We start from the raw sequence: 19,744 nt of genomic DNA on the forward strand, positions 1-19,744 counted from the left end.
CATGTTTTGAGGGGTGTTGGATGAACTGCTTGCTGCTGTTGTATCACCTTAATGCTGATTGGCTGCACCGCTTTTGCTGCGGACACAAATGGATAACTTGAAACATGGCTAAATGGATTCTCGCGTGATCTCACAAATACAGCTGCCTCACGAGGTAAGTTTTATAGGGTTAGGATTTTAGGATTCACTAAAGTCATACAATAATGTACCTCATACAACCTCACTCCAAAAAACTCAAACAATCCCACAGTGAGGGCAGACAAGTAGGGCAAAGAAATGGAAACAAGAGGAGAGAGAGACAGAGAGAGCTGGGTGCAGGGAGAGTGATGATGGACAGAGCAAGGGAGGAGGAGCATCAGAGTCCGACAGACACTGAGAGACAGAGGAGGGGACGAATGAAGAGAATGTGAGAGAGATAATTCAGTTACATGACTCAGTTTTGCTCAGAAAGCTGCCAGAGCTGCAGCTGTCTAGGATGGAGGCCGAGGATGGAGCAGAGCTCTGCTTTCCACAGCTCCTCAACACCTCCTGCATGAAGCCCACATCTCATTGGTCTGAAGCTGTGCTCCTTCACATTGTGCTGTCCTTCATCTCTGTGCTCACTGTGGCTCTCAACCTGCTCGTCATCATCTCAGTCTCCCACTTCAGGCAGAAATGAACATTTTAGCTACTCTTTGCATTTTTTTTAACTTTAGAAAAAGTCTACTGTAGATTTACCAGCAGAATTGTCTCTGACCTAGTACTGAATAATGTTCACTTTGGCACATTAGCCTTATATTCTGCCTTGCTGACCGTTTTTTTTTTTTTTTTACAGCAATGCTCAAATTTCTGCTTGCTTTCTCTCTAATCAATAATCAACATTTGTTTCTTTCTTCAACCATGTGTGAATTATGGATGTGGCAGATCAGAAAACATTGAAAATTATGTAGTGTTTTCAGTTGCTGTTTAAGTTGTTTTGTCATTTAGATATGAGAACTTGTTGATTTAGTGATGCTTTTCTTTCTCTCCCTGCAGGCAGCTCCACACACCCACTAACATCCTCCTCCTGTCTCTGGCTGTCTCAGACTTTGTCGTAGGTCTGCTGTTGATGCCAGCACAAATTCTCCAAAAAACATCCTGCTGGTTTCTTGGTGGTGTTGCATGTTATCTGTCTGAGTATGTGGTCTTAATCATTACCTCTGCCTCAGTAGGAGACATGGTGCTCATATCAATCGACCGCTATGTTGCTATTTGTGACCCTCTGCATTACACCACCAGAATCACTGGGAAAAGAGTTAAACTCTGTGTTTGTCTGTGTTGGTTTTGTTCTGTTTTCTACAATGGTTTCAATGTAAAGGATGGCCTGTATCAACCAGATAAGTATCATACTTGCCATGGAGAGTGTGTGGTTGTAATTGATCCTGTTGCAGGAGCTGTTGACCTTGTTGTGACCTTCATCATTCCAGTTATTGTCATCATAGTTCTGTATATGAGAGTGTTTGCTGTGGCTGTGTCTCAGGCTCGTGCAATGCGCTCTCATGTTACAGCTGCCACACTCCATGTTTCAGTGTCTGTAACCACAAAAAAGTCTGAGCTGAAAGCAGCAAGGACTCTTGGAATTCTTGTTGTTGTGTTTCTAATATGTTTCTGTCCATATTACTGTGTGTTACTTGCAGGAGACAGCATGCTCAGTGCGCCATTTTCATCCTTTACGGTCTATCTGATTTATTTTAATTCCTGTGTAAACCCTGTGATTTATGCCTTGTTTTATCCGTGGTTTAGAAAAGCAGTTAAACTCATTGGTACTCTTCAGATACTGCAGCCTGGCTCATGTGAGGCCAACATACTGTAGAGCAGGAGACTCAAACTGAAATTTGTTTTGGGCCACTGATGATATCATCTCATAGTGGAGACACTTCAACAAGAACTGAAGAAGAAGTGCAATATTCCTGACAACAGACTTTTCCCCCCCTCAATACTGACATATTTTCATCATACTTCATACATCAATAACTTGCTGATATGCTTTTCCACTTTGATTGCTGATATAGAAAAGACCAGCTTGTTCAACAATATTTGTCTAAGTGAAATATCAGTGAATAGCAACATACAGTGTCTCAGAAATACATGTATACATTTTTAAATTATTGTGTTTTTACTTGTGTATCCAAATGCAGGGCCATTAAAATTGGAATGAAAGAACTACAAAAAAATAATTACATATAATAATTTTGCTGGTTGTTATATATTATACATCATGTGACCAGCTAGATGAAGGGGGAGAGGGGGTTTGAAATGGGCTGCCAGTATGAGGCTCTTGCTGTAGAGGCTGTGGAGAGACACAGCTGCTCTACAAAGGTTTCTCTCTCTGTGTACAGTACATGAACAGTATGAGAAACTTCTTTTCATCCAATTATTGTAATCATATGCACAGATTGCAACTGATTAAAAAAGTACAAAAAAAAAAAAAAAAACAAATTATGAAAAGGTAATTATTGTTTTTTTACTTCAAGTGTATCCAATTGCAGGGCCATTTAAATTGGAATGAAAGAGCTACAAAAAAAGAAATTAAATATAATAATTTTGCTGATTGTTATATATTATTTTGTTCTCATCAGTTTCATTATATGATTGTTGTGTATGATTTCCAGTTTTCTGCTTTTGTCATTTTATCAGAAAGTAAAAGAAAGCACATGAGCAGTTTTACTAGTTTGTAGAAAAAAAATACAGCAACAATGCCATTATATTATATGTGATATACCTTATCCCTATGTTCTACAAATGTGCTGGATGAGCTGGAGTAAACCAAAAAACAAAACAAAAAAAACGTTAAATTTCCATCCACTTAAAAATGTATTGTAAAAATGTACTGAGACTTGGTCACAGAAATAACCAGAGACCTTTAGAGAGTTTCAAATGGTATGAGGTTGAGGAGTCCTGTGGTTGTCTATTCTATTTAAACTCGTGTCTAAACCCTATGAACTATGATTTTTCTACTGCTGGTTTAGAGAAGCTGTTAAACTCAGTGGGTCCTGTTTAGACTTTAGGGTGTGTCCAGCTCCACCTTGCTAATTAAATGGCGCACAATCTGGATGTAAAGTGAGGCACAAGATGAAAAAGGGTTGTATTTAGTTTCTCAATTAATCATAGGTGTGTTATAGATGTAACATTGAAACCACAGCATCATCACTTGTCCCCTCTAAACAGCCATGTTCATCTGCTTGTGTAAATCACTGAACTTAAAGATTTGTGTGTAAATTGGCACAGGGTCTCTCTCTTATGCGCACACAGCTTCATGCTAATTCATTAAGCTGCAATCATCTGATATTAATCAGAATGTTAATTGCATTAAGTGCAGTGCCTTAGTGTATATATGTTGTTAAACTCTCCTATGAAGGGGAATTACTGTCTGATTAATAAATCATTTAAATAGCAGCAAAACGCTGCACCATTGGCTTAAGACAAGGTTTTTGTTTGTTAATGGTACAGTTGTTTTTTGCTGCCTCACGATGGCAATGTGCCAGCAATGCTCCTGACCACCCCCCATATTAGACAACACACCCGTGGGTGCACATAGGGGCGCAAGTACATTTACTCCAAACACAACATTGGTGCTGGGCAGGAAAATGACAACTGTGTTGGTCAGTAAATGGCAATGACAGCTGACCTCTGCTCTGCACCGGGCAGAAGATAGATCCCAGTGTCATTTATCAGATATTGCAGCCTGGCTCCTGTGAGGACAACATAACCTGATCTGAACCAGAATGGTGTTTTGTTATTAGACTTCTGTGGTCACAATGGATTGACTATAACAAACACCATGGTGGTTCAGAAGTGTATTTGGTACCAGAACACCTTAGGCCAAACTTCAATGATCCGTGTGTGTACGTCTTGGGAACTTAAGTGAAAAGGAGAGCAGAGTTGTTATTAGATCACCGCCTGGGTTGGATCACATAGTGGTTGAAGCCTCACCGCACAGACCTGAGCGCACACTTCTAGTGGGTCATAAGCGATGATTGAAAGAGATAGTGTAGTATACATCTATAAGTTTTTTTTATTTTTTTCAGGAAAATGTTGCAGGTTATACCTTTAACTCCTTTATACCTCCTGAAGAATTTCTTGTGTATCCCAGGGGAGGCTGGGGACGTATAATCTGAATGAACCATGCTCAAATCCTCCACTGTAGTGATGGCAAGTAGGAACTGTGGTAAGAATGTCATTGTTATCTGTTGTGATGCTGGTGGACTCCAGCTGAAAAATGAAGTCTTTCAGGCTTGGTTGGCCCAGGGTTATCCTGAAGCAGCAGACAGGTACTGGGAGGCCAGAATGGCTGCAGCTTCTGTGGCTGCTGAAGGAAAAACTCAGGTGTGGGGGGTTTTGAGGAGGCTATGGACGAGGACTTTTGGTTGGCCTCAACTAGGTTCTTGCAACCATTCAACAACTCAGGAAGGGACAGTAGGGCTTGGCAACGCAGCAGACCTGCTGACCCGGACTGGGGTTATTATCAGGTGGTTGAAGAAGCACTTTGAGGAACTCCTGAACACCACCTACCCACATGTCCTCCGTAGAGAAATGAAGAGTCTGAAGACTCAGGATAAGCCACGCCCATATCCCTGGTAGAGGTCTCTAAAGTAGTTAAACTCTCCAGAGGCAAAGCACCGGGTATGTATGAGGTTCACCCTGAGATGATGAGGGCTCTAGACATTGTCGGATTGTCTTCACTGACATGCCTCTTCGGTTTCACATGGCCCTCTCACATACACAGAGCTGGCCTGGTGCGACCTGATTTGACTCGACCCGTCCACCCAGCACGGCAGGGGTTTGCATTTCCATTACAACAGGGCTACCCACATTACTGAAGACAAGCTTGAGGAGGTTCGAATTGAGCGGCTGTATAGTGGTGCACGCATGTGAGCTCAGTATCACAACGCTCACTTGGTAGAGAGGAGAAAGGAGGCTGGTCATAAGTTGGCCGTGGCTGATAAGACATCACCGCAGCCACCTTGGAGGCGGTTCAGGCTTGCTTTAGCCCCACTCAGGAGTAGGACCATCTTAGTTTTGGCTCGGCACAGCACCATGCACTACAAATGACAATTGAAATGCAGTTTTGCGCCGTGCAGTTTGGCTCAGAGTGGCCAAAAGTGCCAGTAGAAGAGGCCTAACCCAGCATTTACACCAGGCGTGGCTGTGCCATGGAACGGCTGTGCGTGGCACGCAGAAAAATAGAGCCCATTCTAGTCAATGCTGTAATTTACACCAGTAGTGCTGTGGCGCGTCTCAGCAGCATCCCAGAAGTGGCTCGGTCATCCACTCCGCAGAGAATACACAGCAAGTCTATTTTCGACAGATGGCGCATCAATTGGCACAGGGCTGGTCCCCGTGCAGACTCGCGATCATAAAGACAGACAGAAAATAAACAATTTAACTATGTAGCCTGCTTATCCATGGTAGAAGCACAAAAAGCAAGGAAAGAGGACTTAATCAACAAAATCAGAGCAAGTGAACATAATCAGACAGGCAAAACGCTCCGCTGCTGAAACGCGTCTGAAACGCTGCTGGTGTAAATTGAAGTTGCGTGCATAATGGAGCAAAACTGCAGCACAGCCGTTCTGCGGCACAGGCACGCCTGGTATAAATCCCGGGTAATGGAGGGTGGGGACAGTACCTGTGGAGTGGCAGAAAGGGGTGTTGATTTCCATTTCTTTTTTTTAAAAAAGAGACTGGAAGTTCATCTCTAGTTATCATGGTATCATATTGCTCAGCCTCCCCAGTTTACTCCAGGGTGCTGGAAAGGAGGCTCCAACTGATTCTTGAACCCCAGATCCAGGTGGAGCAAAGCAGGTTCTGTCCTGGCTTTGGAACAGCGGATCAGCTCTTTACCATTGTAGGCTTGCTGGAGAGGTGATGAGAGTTTGACCATCCAGTCTACATGTGTTTTGTGGACCTGGAGAAGTTTAAGACTTTGGGAATTCCCTGGGGAATCCTGTGGGGGTCACTGCAGGAGTATGGAGGAATAGAGTTGTTGCTATGCTCCAGTGTTTGTATAACCAAAGTGAGACTGGTGTCTGGATTCAAAACACATTTTCAGTGGGTTTCAAGGGCCAAAGAAGCCCCTTGTCCTGGTCCAGTTTCTGATACCCATGGACAAGACACAAGGCGGAGCTGGTGTGAGGCGTGTTCGGTTTGGGAACCTTAGAATTGCTTGTTTGCAAATGACATGGTTTTGTTGGCTTCATCAGACTCTGTTCTTCCACACACGCTAGAATTGTTTGCAGCCGACTGTGATGTGGCCAGGATGAGAGTCAGCACCTCCAAGTCTGAGGCCATGGTTCTCTGCTGGAAAATGGTAGACTGCCTCTCCCAGTTGGGAGTGCTTTACTGCCGCAAGTGAAGAAGTTTAATTTGATGTTGATATGTGATAGTAAAATAGAGTTTAAGATGGATAGATTGATTGGTGTGGCATCAGCTATACTGTGTGTGTTGTGTCAGAATGTTTTGGTGAAGTGGGAGCTGAGTTGGAAAGCAAAGCTTTACATATACCATTTATGCTATTTTCCACACCTCACCTATGTCACGTATGTCATGAGCCAGGGAGGCTAGAATCAGCCTTGGAGATAGACTCATGACTTGTGAATTAACTGCAGTGCCTTATAAACAGAAACCCACCCATGTAGGGGCATTACTGTCTGAATAATGTATCCTTTAAATATCAGGAAAATGATGCGCCATTGACTTTAGACAAAGTTTTTGTTGGTCAGTGGCGCCAGCAATGCATCTGACCACAACTCACATTAGACCAGCACATCTGTGGCCACACAGAGGGGTGCAGATACATTTACAACCTACACAATGTGGCTGCTGGGCGAAAAAATGACAACTGCATCAAACAGAAAACAGGAATGACAGCTGCTATGCACTGTGCGATAATGTACCTCATACAACCCCACTCCGAAAAACTCAAACTAGCCCTCAGAGAGGGCAGAGAGGTAGGACAAAGAAATGGAAAAAGAGACAGAGAAAAAGGGACAGAGAGGGATGGATGCAGGGAAAGTGATGCCGTGCAGAGCAAGGGAGGAGGAGCATCAGAGTCCAACAGACACTGAGAGAAAGAGGAGGGGACGAATGAAGGAAATGTCAGAGAGATAATTTAGTTACATGACTCTGTTTTGCTCAGAAAGCTGCCAGAGCTGCAGCTGTCTAGGATGGAGGCTGAGGATGGAGCAGAGCTCTGCTTTCCACAACTCCTCAACACCTCCTGCAGGAAGCCCACATCTCATTGGTCTGAAGCTGTGCTCCTTCACATTGTGCTGTCCTCCATCTCTGTGCTCACTGTGGCTCTCAACCTGCTCGTCATCATCTCAGTCTCCCACTTCAGGCACACATTAACTTTTTAGCTTGTCTCTGTCTTTTTAACTTGAAAAAAGGTTTTAGAAAAAGGTTTAGATTCACAAGAATTGTCTTTGACCTAGTACTGAATAATGTTTAGTTTCATCATTATGTTTTAGTATTTTCTCTCTAATCAATAATCATCATTCGTTTCTTTAACCATATAACCAACCATATATTAACTACAGCTGTGGCAGATCAGAAAACAATCAAAATATGATGATTTTTTAAAATTGTTGTTTAAATTGTTTTGTCATTTAGATATGAGAACTTGTTGATTTAGTGATGCTTTTCTTTCTCTCCCTGCAGGCAGCTCCACACACCCACTAACATCCTCCTCCTGTCTCTGGCTGTCTCAGACTTTCTCGTAGGTCTCCTGGTGATGCCAGGAGAAATTCTCATGAAAACATCCTGCTGGTTTCTCAGTGACATTGTGTGTTCTCTGCATAGTTATGTGCCCTTCATCATTACCTCTGCCTCAGTAGGAGACATGGTGCTCATATCAATCGACCGCTATGTTGCTATTTGTGACCCTCTGCATTACACCACCAGAATCACTGGGAAAAGAGTTAAACTCTGTGTTTGTCTGTGTTGGTTTTATTCTGTTTTCTACAACGGTCTGATTGTAAAGGATATCCTGTATCAACCAGACAAGTATAATACCTGCCACGGTGAGTGTAAGATTGTAATTGAGCCTATTGCAGGAGCTGTTGACCTTGTTGTGACCTTCATCATTCCAGTTATTGTCATCATAGTTCTGTATATGAGAGTGTTTGTTGTGGCTGTGTCTCAGGCTCGTGCAATGCGCTCTCATGTTACAGCTGCCACACTCCAGCTTTCAGTGTCTGTAACCACAAAAAAGTCTGAGCTGAAAGCAGCAAGGACTCTTGGCATTCTTGTTGTTGTGTTTATAATATGTTTCTGTCCATATTACTGTGTGTCTCTTGCAGGAGACAGCATGTCCAGTGCATCATTTTTTGCTGTCATGATCCATCTGTTTTATATTAATTCCTGTGTAAACCCTGTGATTTATGCCTTGTTTTATCCGTGGTTTAGAAAAGCAGTTAAACTCATTGGTACTCTTCAGATACTGCAGCCTGGCTCATGTGAGGCCAACATACTGTAGTTGTTTTGGGCTACTGATGATATGATGTCATTGTGGAGACACTTCAACATTCAAAAACTGACAGAAAGTGCAGTATTTCTGAAAATATGGTTTGTCATTTGTAACATATTTTCATCATTCTTAAAAAAATTTTTTTTACTTAGTATTTATTTTAATTCCAGCAAGTTACACAATCATTTTCAGAATCTCCATGCTGCCTTTTTTTTCTCTTCCATCAGTGCTCCCCTTGTTAGAGCCAAAAGTCCTGTCCTTGCATCTTGTGTGAGATTTGATGAAATATTATCATAAGTGCTTCAAAAATCTCTTTCAAAAATGTTCTTAACCTTGTGCATGTCCAAAATATGTTGGTATGGTTGCGAATTTGTCTACCACAATTTCTTCAACATTCATTTGAGTATGTTGAGCCCATTTTTGCAACTATTTCTGGTGTCATTACCAACTTCCATTTTTTGATTTTTATTTATTGTAAACCTTTGGAGAGCAGGTGTGTCCACAGCCTCTACAGCAGGAGCCTGTTGTAGGCAGATGGAAGTGATATTTCTTTCTTCTCTGTGTGTGTGTACAGTACATAAACATGATGAGAAACTTACTTTCCTCTAATCATTCTACCTGTATGCATAGACTGCAGTTGTTTGAATCCTTAGGGGGAAAAAACAGCAAAAAAGACAATTTATGACGAAGTAATCATTTGTTCATTATATGATTGTTGAGTATGCTTTCTAGTTTGCTGTTTTGTCATTTAATAAGAAAATAAATGGACATGGTAGAAACAGATACATTAAATTGCATGTACTACATCCCTATATTCTACAAATATATATCAAACTATGGAAATCCATGTCAGTTTTCCAATACTAATATTTTAAATTGCAAAATGCTCTTTGACCCTGTTCAAACTTTCAGACATATTTTAATAATCAGCTCATCAATTAGAATATTTAGACTAATGAATATTACATTAAGAATTTTTTAGAATATACAAAATGCAGAAAATAGAACATAACACTGCAGTTTACCTTTGCTGCCTGGTAATCATTTTTTAAAATTCAATATTTAATCAATTACCAGTCAATATCAACCCATTGATTTCCTTCTTGTGTTTATGGGGAGCTCCTGAATTGAACCCAAGTGCAGGACACAGAACTGAGGCAGGGAATAAGTGCAAGAAAATGGATTTATTGTCACAGTTTTGAAATGAATGAAGGAGTCTATAGCAGGGGCAGAGGGCTGATCCTTGAGCCAGGTTCTGGAGCAAAGCAACGCAGGGTATGGAGCAGAGCCCGGGGAGAAGGGTCTGAGCCATGAGCCGGGGAAGGAGCAGGGAAGCCAGGCAGAGGGAGTCCAGAGATCTTGAATGCTGAATGTAGAGCCAAAGCTGATTTGAGGAGGAGCAGGAGTTGGTCAGAGACAGGTGTCGGGTTCCTACCACAGAAGCAGTTGCCACAGTAAGAGAACGGTTACTGCAGGACAAGACTTTGTCCAACAGAACCAACCTCACCACGGACCACATTTGTACCTTGCTTGACCTCTGTTTGACCACGTATTTCCAGTTCAACGGGGGGTTTTACAGGCAAAAACATGGCTGTGCAATGGGCTTACCTGTGTCTCCAATAGTGGCCAACCTCTACATGGAAGAAGTAGAGAGCAGAGCCCTGCACTCCTTCAGAGGAACACCGCCAAGCCATTGGTTCAGGTATGTTGATGACACCTGGGATAAAAATAACCACACAGGAGGTTGAAGCCTTCACAGACCATATCAATGCAAGTTTACAGGAAACCCACACACACGGACCAATATCTCCTCTTTGACTCACACCACCCACTGGAACATAAACTAGGGGTCATCAGAACCCTCCACCACCGAGCACAGACCATTCCAACCAGTACGGAAGGAAAGGATAAGGAACAAAAACACATCAGGGCAGCGCTCAAAACCTGTGGTTACCCAAACTGGGCTTTTATCAAAACCAAGAAAAGAAACAGATCTGAGAGAGAAGAAAACACCATCAAAAGGAAAAACATTGTTATTCCTTACATTGCAGGCGTTTCTGAAAAACTCAGAAGGATTTTCAACAAACACCACATCCCTGTCCAATTCAAGCCCAGCAACACTCTGAGGCAAAAACTTGTCCACCCCAAGGACAGAACACCCAGACACAAACTAGAGAATGTAGTTTATGCCGTCCAGTGTAGTGAGGAGTGCACAGACCTGTACATTGGGGAGACAAAACAGCCGCTGAATAGGCGCATGGCACAACACAGGAGAGCCAGTTCCTGAGGTCAGGACTCAGCAGTCCATCTACATCTAAAAGCCACAGGACACTCCTTTGAGGATGACAATGTCCGTATTTTGGCCAGGGAAGACAGATGGTTTGAGAGAGGAGTGAAAGAGACCATTTTTGTTAACCTGGAACGGCCATCTCTCAACAGAGGAGGAGGTCTGAGGCACAATTTATCTGCCACTTACAATGCAGTCTTAAGATCACTTCCCAGGCAGTTGGATACCCACCTGAAATTCAATTCAAAGTCACACAATGGAGGGGTGGGCACATGAGTCACATGCCCCCCAAGGTGCTAACGACCCCATTAGGTTTAATACCTGAACTCCCAAACCAGTCAGGCAGAACTGAAGAAGCCTCTTGGATGAGAGGCGAAACGTCTTCAAGAACTCTATCAAGTCCAGTTGCCTACTACAAACCTTGATATGAATACCATGACCTGGATGAATGAGAATATTCACAGACGTGTCGGGTTAAGCAGCTGTAGGCAGAGGAAAGAGGGATTAACAATGCAGTAAAACACACAACAAGAAAATAGAGGCTGGAACTATCCTGACTGGCTGAGCAAGCAGAGTCTACGATCTGGCAGCATGGTGGACTTGAAGCCAGGCTGACTGTGATGAGATGCAGCTTGGCCTCTGACACCTGCACACCTGATCCCACTCTGGCAATCAAATACACAGAAACACGCACGCACGTACGCACTGTTAGGAAGAGGCTGTGGGCATGATATCTTAACTAAGTACTACTTGTAACTCCTTCACTTTATTATTTTACTGCACTACATCTCAGACACAAACGTTACTCTTAATCCACAAAGCGGGAAGTTTTGTTTCTGACTTTTTAGAGATTTGTGGTTCTTACAGGACAGTGCTGCTACAGACACATGATCTTTTAGAAAATGATGCAATTCTGTTGATAAACAAGCCAACAGCGGCCTATTTATTAGTTCAACTGAGCTCAACCTTAAACATCTGCAACAGAAAACATTAATGCAGCAATAATTTTAATCCAAAAACAGACAGAATAACACTGGCACTTAAAATTTTTATGTAACATGACTACCTTTACTTTAAATACATTTAGCTAATAATACTCTCATACTTTTATACACATTCACATTATTAACTTAACGCTGCTGTGAATTGCAAAAAAACAACGGAGCAAAGGACACGGAAACCCTGGCTTTCAGTGGTGGAATGTAACCAACTGTGTAACTAGCAATTTTGAGGTACTTGTACTTTACTTAGTAGTATCTCCATTGTATATTACATTATTTGTCTACTCCACTATCTCAGAGGTGAATATTACACTTCTATTGCACTACTTAAATTTTAAAGATTTAGTTAGGCCTATTGATTACAGTACTGTTGGTTACAGTTTATTTGTATTTGTACAATAATCTAAATGTGTTGCTTGGTTATATTATTATAGGTCACAATAAGCCACCCAGCAGTATATAAATTATTCAAATGACCTTCACCTATACCTGCTGCAGCACCAGTGTTATGAACACAACAGTTAACAGTGGCAGCTGGTCAATAGAGGGCGCTAATGCACCACCCCACCTCTCCCCACATCCTAAAACTTCAGTGAAGAAGACTTAATTACTTTAAAATATATACTGTGTATTTCTTTAAATGAGCAACAACAATATTGTGTAGTTAGTGAGTAAAATGTATAATCTGCACTAAAATGTGTTGTTAAAAAATGTTGTAAGATTGTTGTTGTTGTAAATGTTTTAAGATGTCCAAAGTTACGGATAGGTCACGTGTTTCTGGCTTTTTTCATCCATTTACTCTCACTATAAGTTGTACATGCGCAGTTTGATCCTCTCAGTACAAGAGATAGGAGGTTGGTGGCGCCCAGAACCTGCGCCCTCAACATTCATCTGAATGCTGCTGGTTTACACATCGTCAACCTCTGGGTGGCAGCAGAGAGCAACTGGCTCAATCTACATCTGATAATTAATACAGCAGAGTGAGATGTGTTGATAGTTGGAAGAGTTTAGTGCATCAGCTGCTAGAATGAAGTAAAAAAAAAAACATGAAGTCACCATAAACAACGTGTCTTGAGGAGAACGAAGAGAAGCCCAGAGTTGAAGAACCGTTATAAAGCAACAACAATCAGAGGAAGATGATGAAATGATAAATTTTAAGAGACAATGTCATTTTTTTAGTTTACCATAGGAAGAATTGTAAAATGTCATTTTTATGAGGCTGTACTGACATCAACAGTGACGACGTGTAGTTGAATGTTTGCATCAAAGCCAGTACAGTACACTTACTGTGATGATCTTTATGACAGTGTTGGGACTGGGAAACTTGTTCACACTCACCCATTCAGTCAGAAGAAAAGGAAACATCGTAATGCTAATGATGTGACAAATAGAACACTTGAGGAGTCATTTCTACGTTCAGTAGAAACAGCTGTTTACACTGTGCTCTATATTTGAGCTACATCAAGACTGCGCTGTACATGACTGTACACACCCTGTACTTACAGTAGGCTATATCTATCTTATAATTTATTAAGACAGAAAAACAAAAACACCAGGCCATATCAAATGAAACAAATGTTTGAGACACTGACAGCTTCAGGACGTGAGGGAGGAGGGATGATCTAATATCGATGTGACTGACCCGTCATTTTCACCTGATCAATCAGCTTCATCTGAGGAAGAGTAGAGCTTTGTGGAGTGTGTGCTGATTGTGAGGTGTGTCCGTGTACTGTGTGTGTTTGAGAGAGAGAGGTGTGTGTGTATGTGTGGTGGAGAGAGCAAGACAGTTGCATCTTTTCCTGCTGAAGCTCCAATGCTGTTTAGTTTTGACTTTTTAAGTCTACAACTAAATAAAGCATTTGCTCTTTGCTCACCGCCAGGTAGGGCGCAGAGGTGCCGAGCAGATGCAGTGGAGCTCAAGTATACGTCATCAACAAGTGTGAGCTTTTCACCGTTGCTAGGCAACACCAAATGCTACTTGTCACTCTGGAAAGAAAAAGAACAAGGAAGAAAAAGCACATTCCTCTTCTACAAAAACAAACCACAGCTCTATGTAACAACATTATAGGATTTACTGTTGCTGAGCTAAACGACAGTTTATAGCTACAAAGCACTGATCCTGTCACTGTGTCTGCCTGGAATAGCAGCTAAACTGACGTTAGCATTGTATTTAGCTTAACGGTAGTTCATAAACTCTCCCTAATCACAAGCCTGGTAGCCCGATCTGACTACTGACATTTCGCCAAGCAATACTCTTCCTGCCGAGATTGTGGTATGATTTTAATGTGGTGTTATACAGTTCGGGGAAGTTGGAAACACAGAGAATGAGTTTTTCTTCCATTTTCTCTCCCTCCTCTGTTTGTATGTGTTGCTTCTGGCTACGTCACATAGAGCTGTTATCTCACTGGTTGGGCTTTGAAAGGTCAGCGGCAAACGAGGTCAGTGTTCAAATAATTTGAACTTTGGGCGCAGTGGTGAGCGGCAGATCTGAGCGGTGCGCCACACTGAGGGTAGTGGTGCCGCTTGGTCTGGCAACACCGCTCTCTCCATAGGAAAATAATGGGACAGCCAGTGCAAAGTGTTTTTACCGCTGATCATGTGTAGAGGCCTTTAGGCTGAATATGGAGAAACGCTGCAGTGCACACCTGCCAGTCTTCTGCTGGAGTCATGGCAGCAGCCTCTGAACACAAGCAGAATGAATCTGTCTCAGCTTAATATCATGTCTTTGACTTGATCGATGACTTGATTTAACAAATTTTGTTAGTTTATAATATAAAGAATAGTTAAGTATCATTTCCATGAGGCTGTTCAGTAGGGGTGTGTATCTGACTGACTGAGACCAATTCAAATCTTTATACATGTTCAATTAAATTTTTTAATGGCCAGCAATTTGGTTTGATATGATTCAGGTCTGTCACGATAAGATATGATGTAATACAAGATAATGCAAGGAGTGAATCTTTACATTTTGATTTTATTAATGCTACATTTATAGAGCACTATTAGTTGCAAAAAGAAATCGTGATAGTTTTACTAAATATAGTAACATATTATGAGTCTTGTGTGTAAATGACATACTGTAGCCTAATTGAGAATCTGTGAACAAACTTTAAAACCACTTAAAACTTAAGTATTTTTGCAGTAAGATGATCTTCTACTCTGTTTTATATGAAGAGTGCCATGGTTTGGATTAGTGTGGGGGAGCTGACATCAGGACATCATTGCTACCTTTTGTGATATAAACCTAAGAACCCGCTGGTGGACACTAGCTGAAAAAGGAAGTTTCAAGCTCTGTTTGCCCAGTGGTATCCCAAAGCAGCAGACAGGTACTGGGAGGCCAGAATGGCTGCAGCTTCAGTGACTGCTAAAGCAAAACCCTGAATGTGGGAGGAGTTCGAGAGGCTATGGACAAAAGACTTTTGTTTGTCTTCAAGGAGGTTCTGACAATTCAGGAAGGGATAGTAGGGCTTGGTGTGGCAGAAGACCTGCTGACCCAGACTGGGGTTATTATTGGGCAGCTGAAAAAGCACTTTGCATAACTGTTGAACACCACCTACCAACATATCCTCCATGGAGAAGTGAGGAGTCTTAAGACTCAGGAGAAATCACACCTATATCCCTTGGATGAGTTTCGTCCTGAGATGATGAGGTCTCTAGACATTGTTGGTTTGTCTTGGCTGACATCCCTCTTCAGTGTCAGATGGTGGTTGGGGACAGTCCCTGTCCAGTGGCAGACTGTGGTGGTGGTTCCCATTTTTTACAAAAAGGGACCAGAAATAGTGCTTAATTATCAGGGTTTCATATTGCTTGGCCTCCCCAGTTTACTCCAAGGTGCTGGAAAGGAGGCTCCAACTGATTCTCAAACCCCAGATTCAGGTGGAGCAATGCAGATTCTGTCCTGGCTGTGGAACAGTGGACCAGATCTTTACCACTGCAGGCTTGCTGGAGAGGTCATGGGAGTTTGACCATCCAGTCTACATATGTTTTGTGGACCTGGAGAATCTTAAGACCATTTACCCCGGGGGATACAGTGGGGATCACTGATCTTGCGATTACTGGGGACCAGTGTTGTTGCTATGCTCCAGTCCGTGCATAACCAAAGTGAGAGTAGTGTCTGGATTCAAAAAACATTTTCAGTAGCTGTTAGACTCTGACAAGGTTGCCCCTTGTCTCAGTCCAGTTTCTGATATTCATAGACAGGTGGAGTTGGAGTGAGGAGAGTGTTGGGTTTGGGAACTTCAGAATTGTAGCTTTGCTTTTTGAAAATGATATGGTTCTGTTGGGCTCATCAGTTTGTGGCCTTCCAGCTGACTATTGCAGCTGACTGTGAAGTGGCCAAGATGAGAGTCAGTATCTCCAAATCTGAGGCCATGGCTCTGTGCTGGAAAATGGTAGATTGCTCCATTGAGCATATAATGGATAGGTGGATTGGTGTGGCAACTGTAATGCATGTGTTGAACTGTTTTGGTGAAGAAGGAGGTGAGTTGGAAAGCAAAGCTTTCAATATACCATTTGCTCTGCATTCCACACCTCACTTATGGTTATGAGCTTTGGGTAGTGTCCAAAGAATGTGATCGCAGATACAACTAGCCAAAATAACAAGTGGGTGGAATCAGCCTTTCTGCAAGACTGAGGATCTTGGACAAATGGAGGAAGGAAGGTCAGTGTGACCACCGGTCCACTGACTTGGTTGACGTTACTCGTGCAGAAGTACTATCGTTGCTAGCAAGGAAAAACTCCACTGAACTCCAATGTACTGGATGACAGGTGAAGGTTTATTCTTCCCCAGGCGAAATCCTACTACAGGAGTAAACTATATTTCCTTGACTAAACTATAAACTTGGCTGTTTTACCACGAAATAAAGCTTCAGCTACGGTAAGAAAACTATATGCTCTCAGTGCAAATTCACCGCCGTCTCTACCTCACAGTTCACTGCAGCTCAGAAAACTCACAGCGCAGCCAGTCTCCCAGTCCCTTAAAGGGCCAGTAGCCCAAAAAACAAACATAAGCTCTGAGCTAAATAAAAGAGTTTCCTAGGCTCATCTACCTAAATAAACATGCCTAGTGCAAACACATCCAAGTTATCAATCTAAACATTAATTAGAGACAGAAAAAATACAATAATGTAAAATACAGTTAAACTGAGTTTCAAAGTCCAAATTAGACTATGGCTGTAGGCAAATAGCCTTTAGAAATAAAATAATATCCCAAATCACATATAGGGTACTTTGGCTCCTATAGTCAGAGTAGACTCTCTGCTCCTCAAAAGGAACCAGCTGAGATGGTCCAGGCATCTGATTGAGATGTTTGTTTTTTTGTTGTGGGATGTGATGTGGGATGTGTTTGGTGTTTTAACGTAACCTGGCACACCAGATGGTTTGTTACACAGAACCTTATGTACACACAGCATCATCCTATTTCACCACACTGCAATTATCCACCATTGATCAGAATGTTAATTTTCATGACTCATGTCTTAACTGCAGCACCCTAGAGGTCGAGTGTATGCATGATGTGAACCCACCTTTGTAGGGGCAATACTGTCTGCATAATGCGTTCTTTAAATAGCAGGAGAATGATGTGCCTTTGACAAGTTTTTCATTGGTCAATGTGCCAGCAATGCGCCTGAGCACACCTCATATTAGACCAAGACATTCATAGGAGCACAGAGGGGTGTAAGCACATTCACTACCCCCACAATGTGGATGCTGGGTGAGAAAATGCCAACTGTGTCGGTCAGGAAACAGCAATGACAGCTGCTCTGTGCTGTGTGCGGATTTGCAGTGGCTATGCTCCAATTCTTGTATAACCAAAGTGAGAGTGGTGCCTGGATTCAAAACACGTTTTCAGTGAGTGTTGGATGAGATGCTTCTTCCTGTCATCACACCTAAAAATATATGTCTATAGCTGCCAGTAATCCCTCCTAGGATGCTGATTGGTTTGGAAACAATTATTTGAAATATAGCTAAATGGATTCTTGTGTGATCTTGCAAGTCCAGCTGCCTGACAAGGTAAGTTTTATAGGGTTAGTTTGGATTCACTAAAGTCATACAATACTCTACCTTAAACCACCCCATTACAAAAAACTAAAACTGTCCTGCAGAGGGGGCGGGGAGGTAAGACAAAGAAATCGAAGCAAGAAGAGACAGAAACAAGCAACAACAGTTGCTGAGAAAGTGATGACGTGCAGAGAAAGGGAGGAGGAGCAACAGAGTCCATCAGACACTGAGAGAAAGAGGAGTGGACAAATGAAGAGAATGTGAGAGAGATAAATCAGTTACATGACTGTTTTGCTCAGAAAGCTGTCAGAGCTGCATCTGTCTGCAGATCTCTGAGGATGGAGGCTGAGGATGGAGCAGAGCTCTGCTTTCCAAAAATCTTCAACACCTCCTGCATGAAGCCCACATCTCATTGGTCTGAAGCTGTGCTCCTTTGTATTATGCTGTCCTCCATCTCTGTGCTCACTGTGGCTCTCAACCTGCTCGTCATCATCTCAGTCTCCCACTTCAGGCACACATTAACTTTCCAGCTTCTCTCTACATTTGTAGAATTCCAAGCAGAATTGTCTTTGACCTTGTACTGAATGATCTTCACCTTGTCACGTTATCCTTATATTGTGCCTTTCTGACTGTTTTTTACAGCAAAGCTCAAATGTCTGACTGCTTTCTCTCCAGCCAATAATCAACATTTGTCTCTTTCTTCAACCATATATGAACTATAGATGTGGAAGATCAGAAAACATTCAAAATCATAGTTTTTTTTTAAATTGTTGTTTAAGTTGTTTTGTCATTTAGATATGCGAACTTGTTGATTTAGTGATGCTTTTCTTTCTCTCCCTGCAGGCAGCTCCACACACCCACTAACATCCTCCTCCTGTCTCTGGCTGTCTCAGACTTTCTCGTAGGTCTCCTGTTGATGCCAGCACAAATTATTGGGAAGACATCCTGTTGGTTTTTTGGTGGTGTTGCATGTTCTCTGTTTCAGTATGTGTCCTTAATTATTACCTCTGCCTCAGTAGGAGACATGGTGCTCATATCAATCGACCGCTATGTTGCTATTTGTGACCCTCTGCATTACACCAGCAGAATCACTGGGAAAAGAGTTAAACTCTGTGTTTGTCTGTGTTGGTTTTGTTCTGTTTTCTACAATGGTCTCCATATAAAGGATATCCTGTATCAACCAGACAAGTATCATACCTGCTATGGAGAGTGTGTGATTGTAATTGATCCTATTGTAGGAGCTGTTGACCTTGTTGTGACCTTCATCATTCCAGTTATTGTCATCATAGTTCTGTATATGAGAGTGTTTGTTGTGGCTGTGTCTCAGGCTCGTGCAATGCGCTCTCATGTTACAGCTGCCACACTCCATGTTTCAGTGTCTGTAACCACAAAAAAGTCTGAGCTGAAAGCAGCAAGGACTCTTGGCATTCTTGTTGTTGTGTTTATAATATGTTTCTGTCCATATTACTGTGTGTCTCTTGCAGGAGACAGCATGCTCAATGTTTCATTTTTAACCTTAATGCTCTTTGTGTTCTATGTCAACTCTTGTGTAAACCCTATGATTTATGCCTTGTTTTATCCGTGGTTTAGAAAAGCAGTTAAACTCATTGGTACTCTTCAGATACTGCAGCCTGGCTCATGTGAGGCCAATATACTGTAGAGCAGGAGACTCAAACTGAAATTTGCATTTTCAACACATTTTGTAAGTCAGGTGTGCAGTGGAGATAAACCACTTTGAATCAGTCATTAATACCCCTGATGTCTGTGCATTCATCAAACACCACAGAGTATGTGGTGATAAGCTTTGTCTTGTAACTGATCATAAATGTCACTTAATAACTTGATAATATTCTTTTCCACTGTGTTTGTTGTTAGGAAAACATTGTTGAACAAGCTGTTCTTTTCTGGACATGGAAAAAAAGAACAGCGAATAACAACATGCAATCCTTCAGAAATACATACATGCAATACATT

At 42.0% G+C, this 19,744-nt stretch overlaps 3 protein-coding genes and 1 long non-coding RNA gene across 11 annotated transcripts; 3 read left to right on the forward strand and 1 right to left on the reverse strand.

Moving 5' to 3' along the window:
• The first annotated feature begins 475 nt into the window (after positions 1-475).
• On the forward strand, positions 476-2,318 carry LOC146322347 (trace amine-associated receptor 13c-like). Of its 3 annotated transcripts, none has more exons than XM_084724299.1 (2): positions 476-648; positions 1,015-2,318. In XM_084724299.1, exons 1-2 carry the CDS (start codon positions 476-478, stop codon positions 1,829-1,831), a joined length of 990 nt encoding a protein of 329 aa, XP_084580425.1. In that variant the 3' UTR covers positions 1,832-2,318. The 3 variants fall into 3 exon arrangements, with proteins under 3 accessions (XP_084580425.1, XP_084580427.1, XP_084580426.1); XM_084724301.1 differs by having other exon boundaries at positions 476-556; positions 1,019-2,318; XM_084724300.1 differs by having other exon boundaries at positions 476-552.
• A 4,863-nt stretch (positions 2,319-7,181) lies between these two features.
• Positions 7,182-8,491, forward strand: LOC146322348 (trace amine-associated receptor 13c-like). 6 transcript variants are annotated; one of them, XM_084724289.1, is made up of 2 exons: positions 7,182-7,403; positions 7,679-8,491. In XM_084724289.1, exon 2 carries the CDS (start codon positions 7,748-7,750, stop codon positions 8,489-8,491), a length of 744 nt encoding a protein of 247 aa, XP_084580415.1. In that variant the 5' UTR covers positions 7,182-7,403; positions 7,679-7,747. The 6 variants fall into 6 exon arrangements, with proteins under 6 accessions (XP_084580415.1, XP_084580416.1, XP_084580418.1 ...); XM_084724290.1 differs by having other exon boundaries at positions 7,182-7,372; positions 7,675-8,491; XM_084724292.1 differs by having other exon boundaries at positions 7,182-7,354; positions 7,675-8,491.
• Positions 8,492-9,647: 1,156 nt separating this feature from the next.
• LOC146322349 (uncharacterized) lies at positions 9,648-10,974 on the reverse strand. Its single transcript, XR_014771289.1, has 2 exons — positions 10,091-10,974; positions 9,648-9,913 (listed from the first exon to the last, which is right to left on the reverse strand). It is a non-coding gene; the product is annotated as an uncharacterized LOC146322349 (long non-coding RNA).
• A 7,586-nt stretch (positions 10,975-18,560) lies between these two features.
• On the forward strand, positions 18,561-19,744 carry LOC146322350 (trace amine-associated receptor 13c-like). Its single transcript, XM_084724302.1, has one exon. It carries the CDS (start codon positions 18,687-18,689, stop codon positions 19,428-19,430), a length of 744 nt encoding a protein of 247 aa, XP_084580428.1. The 5' UTR covers positions 18,561-18,686; the 3' UTR covers positions 19,431-19,744.

Source organism: Lutjanus erythropterus, chromosome 8 (genome assembly GCF_056507025.1).
Source record: "Lutjanus erythropterus isolate fLutEry1 chromosome 8, fLutEry1.hap2, whole genome shotgun sequence".
Lineage (NCBI taxonomy): Eukaryota > Metazoa > Chordata > Actinopteri > Lutjaniformes > Lutjanidae > Lutjanus > Lutjanus erythropterus.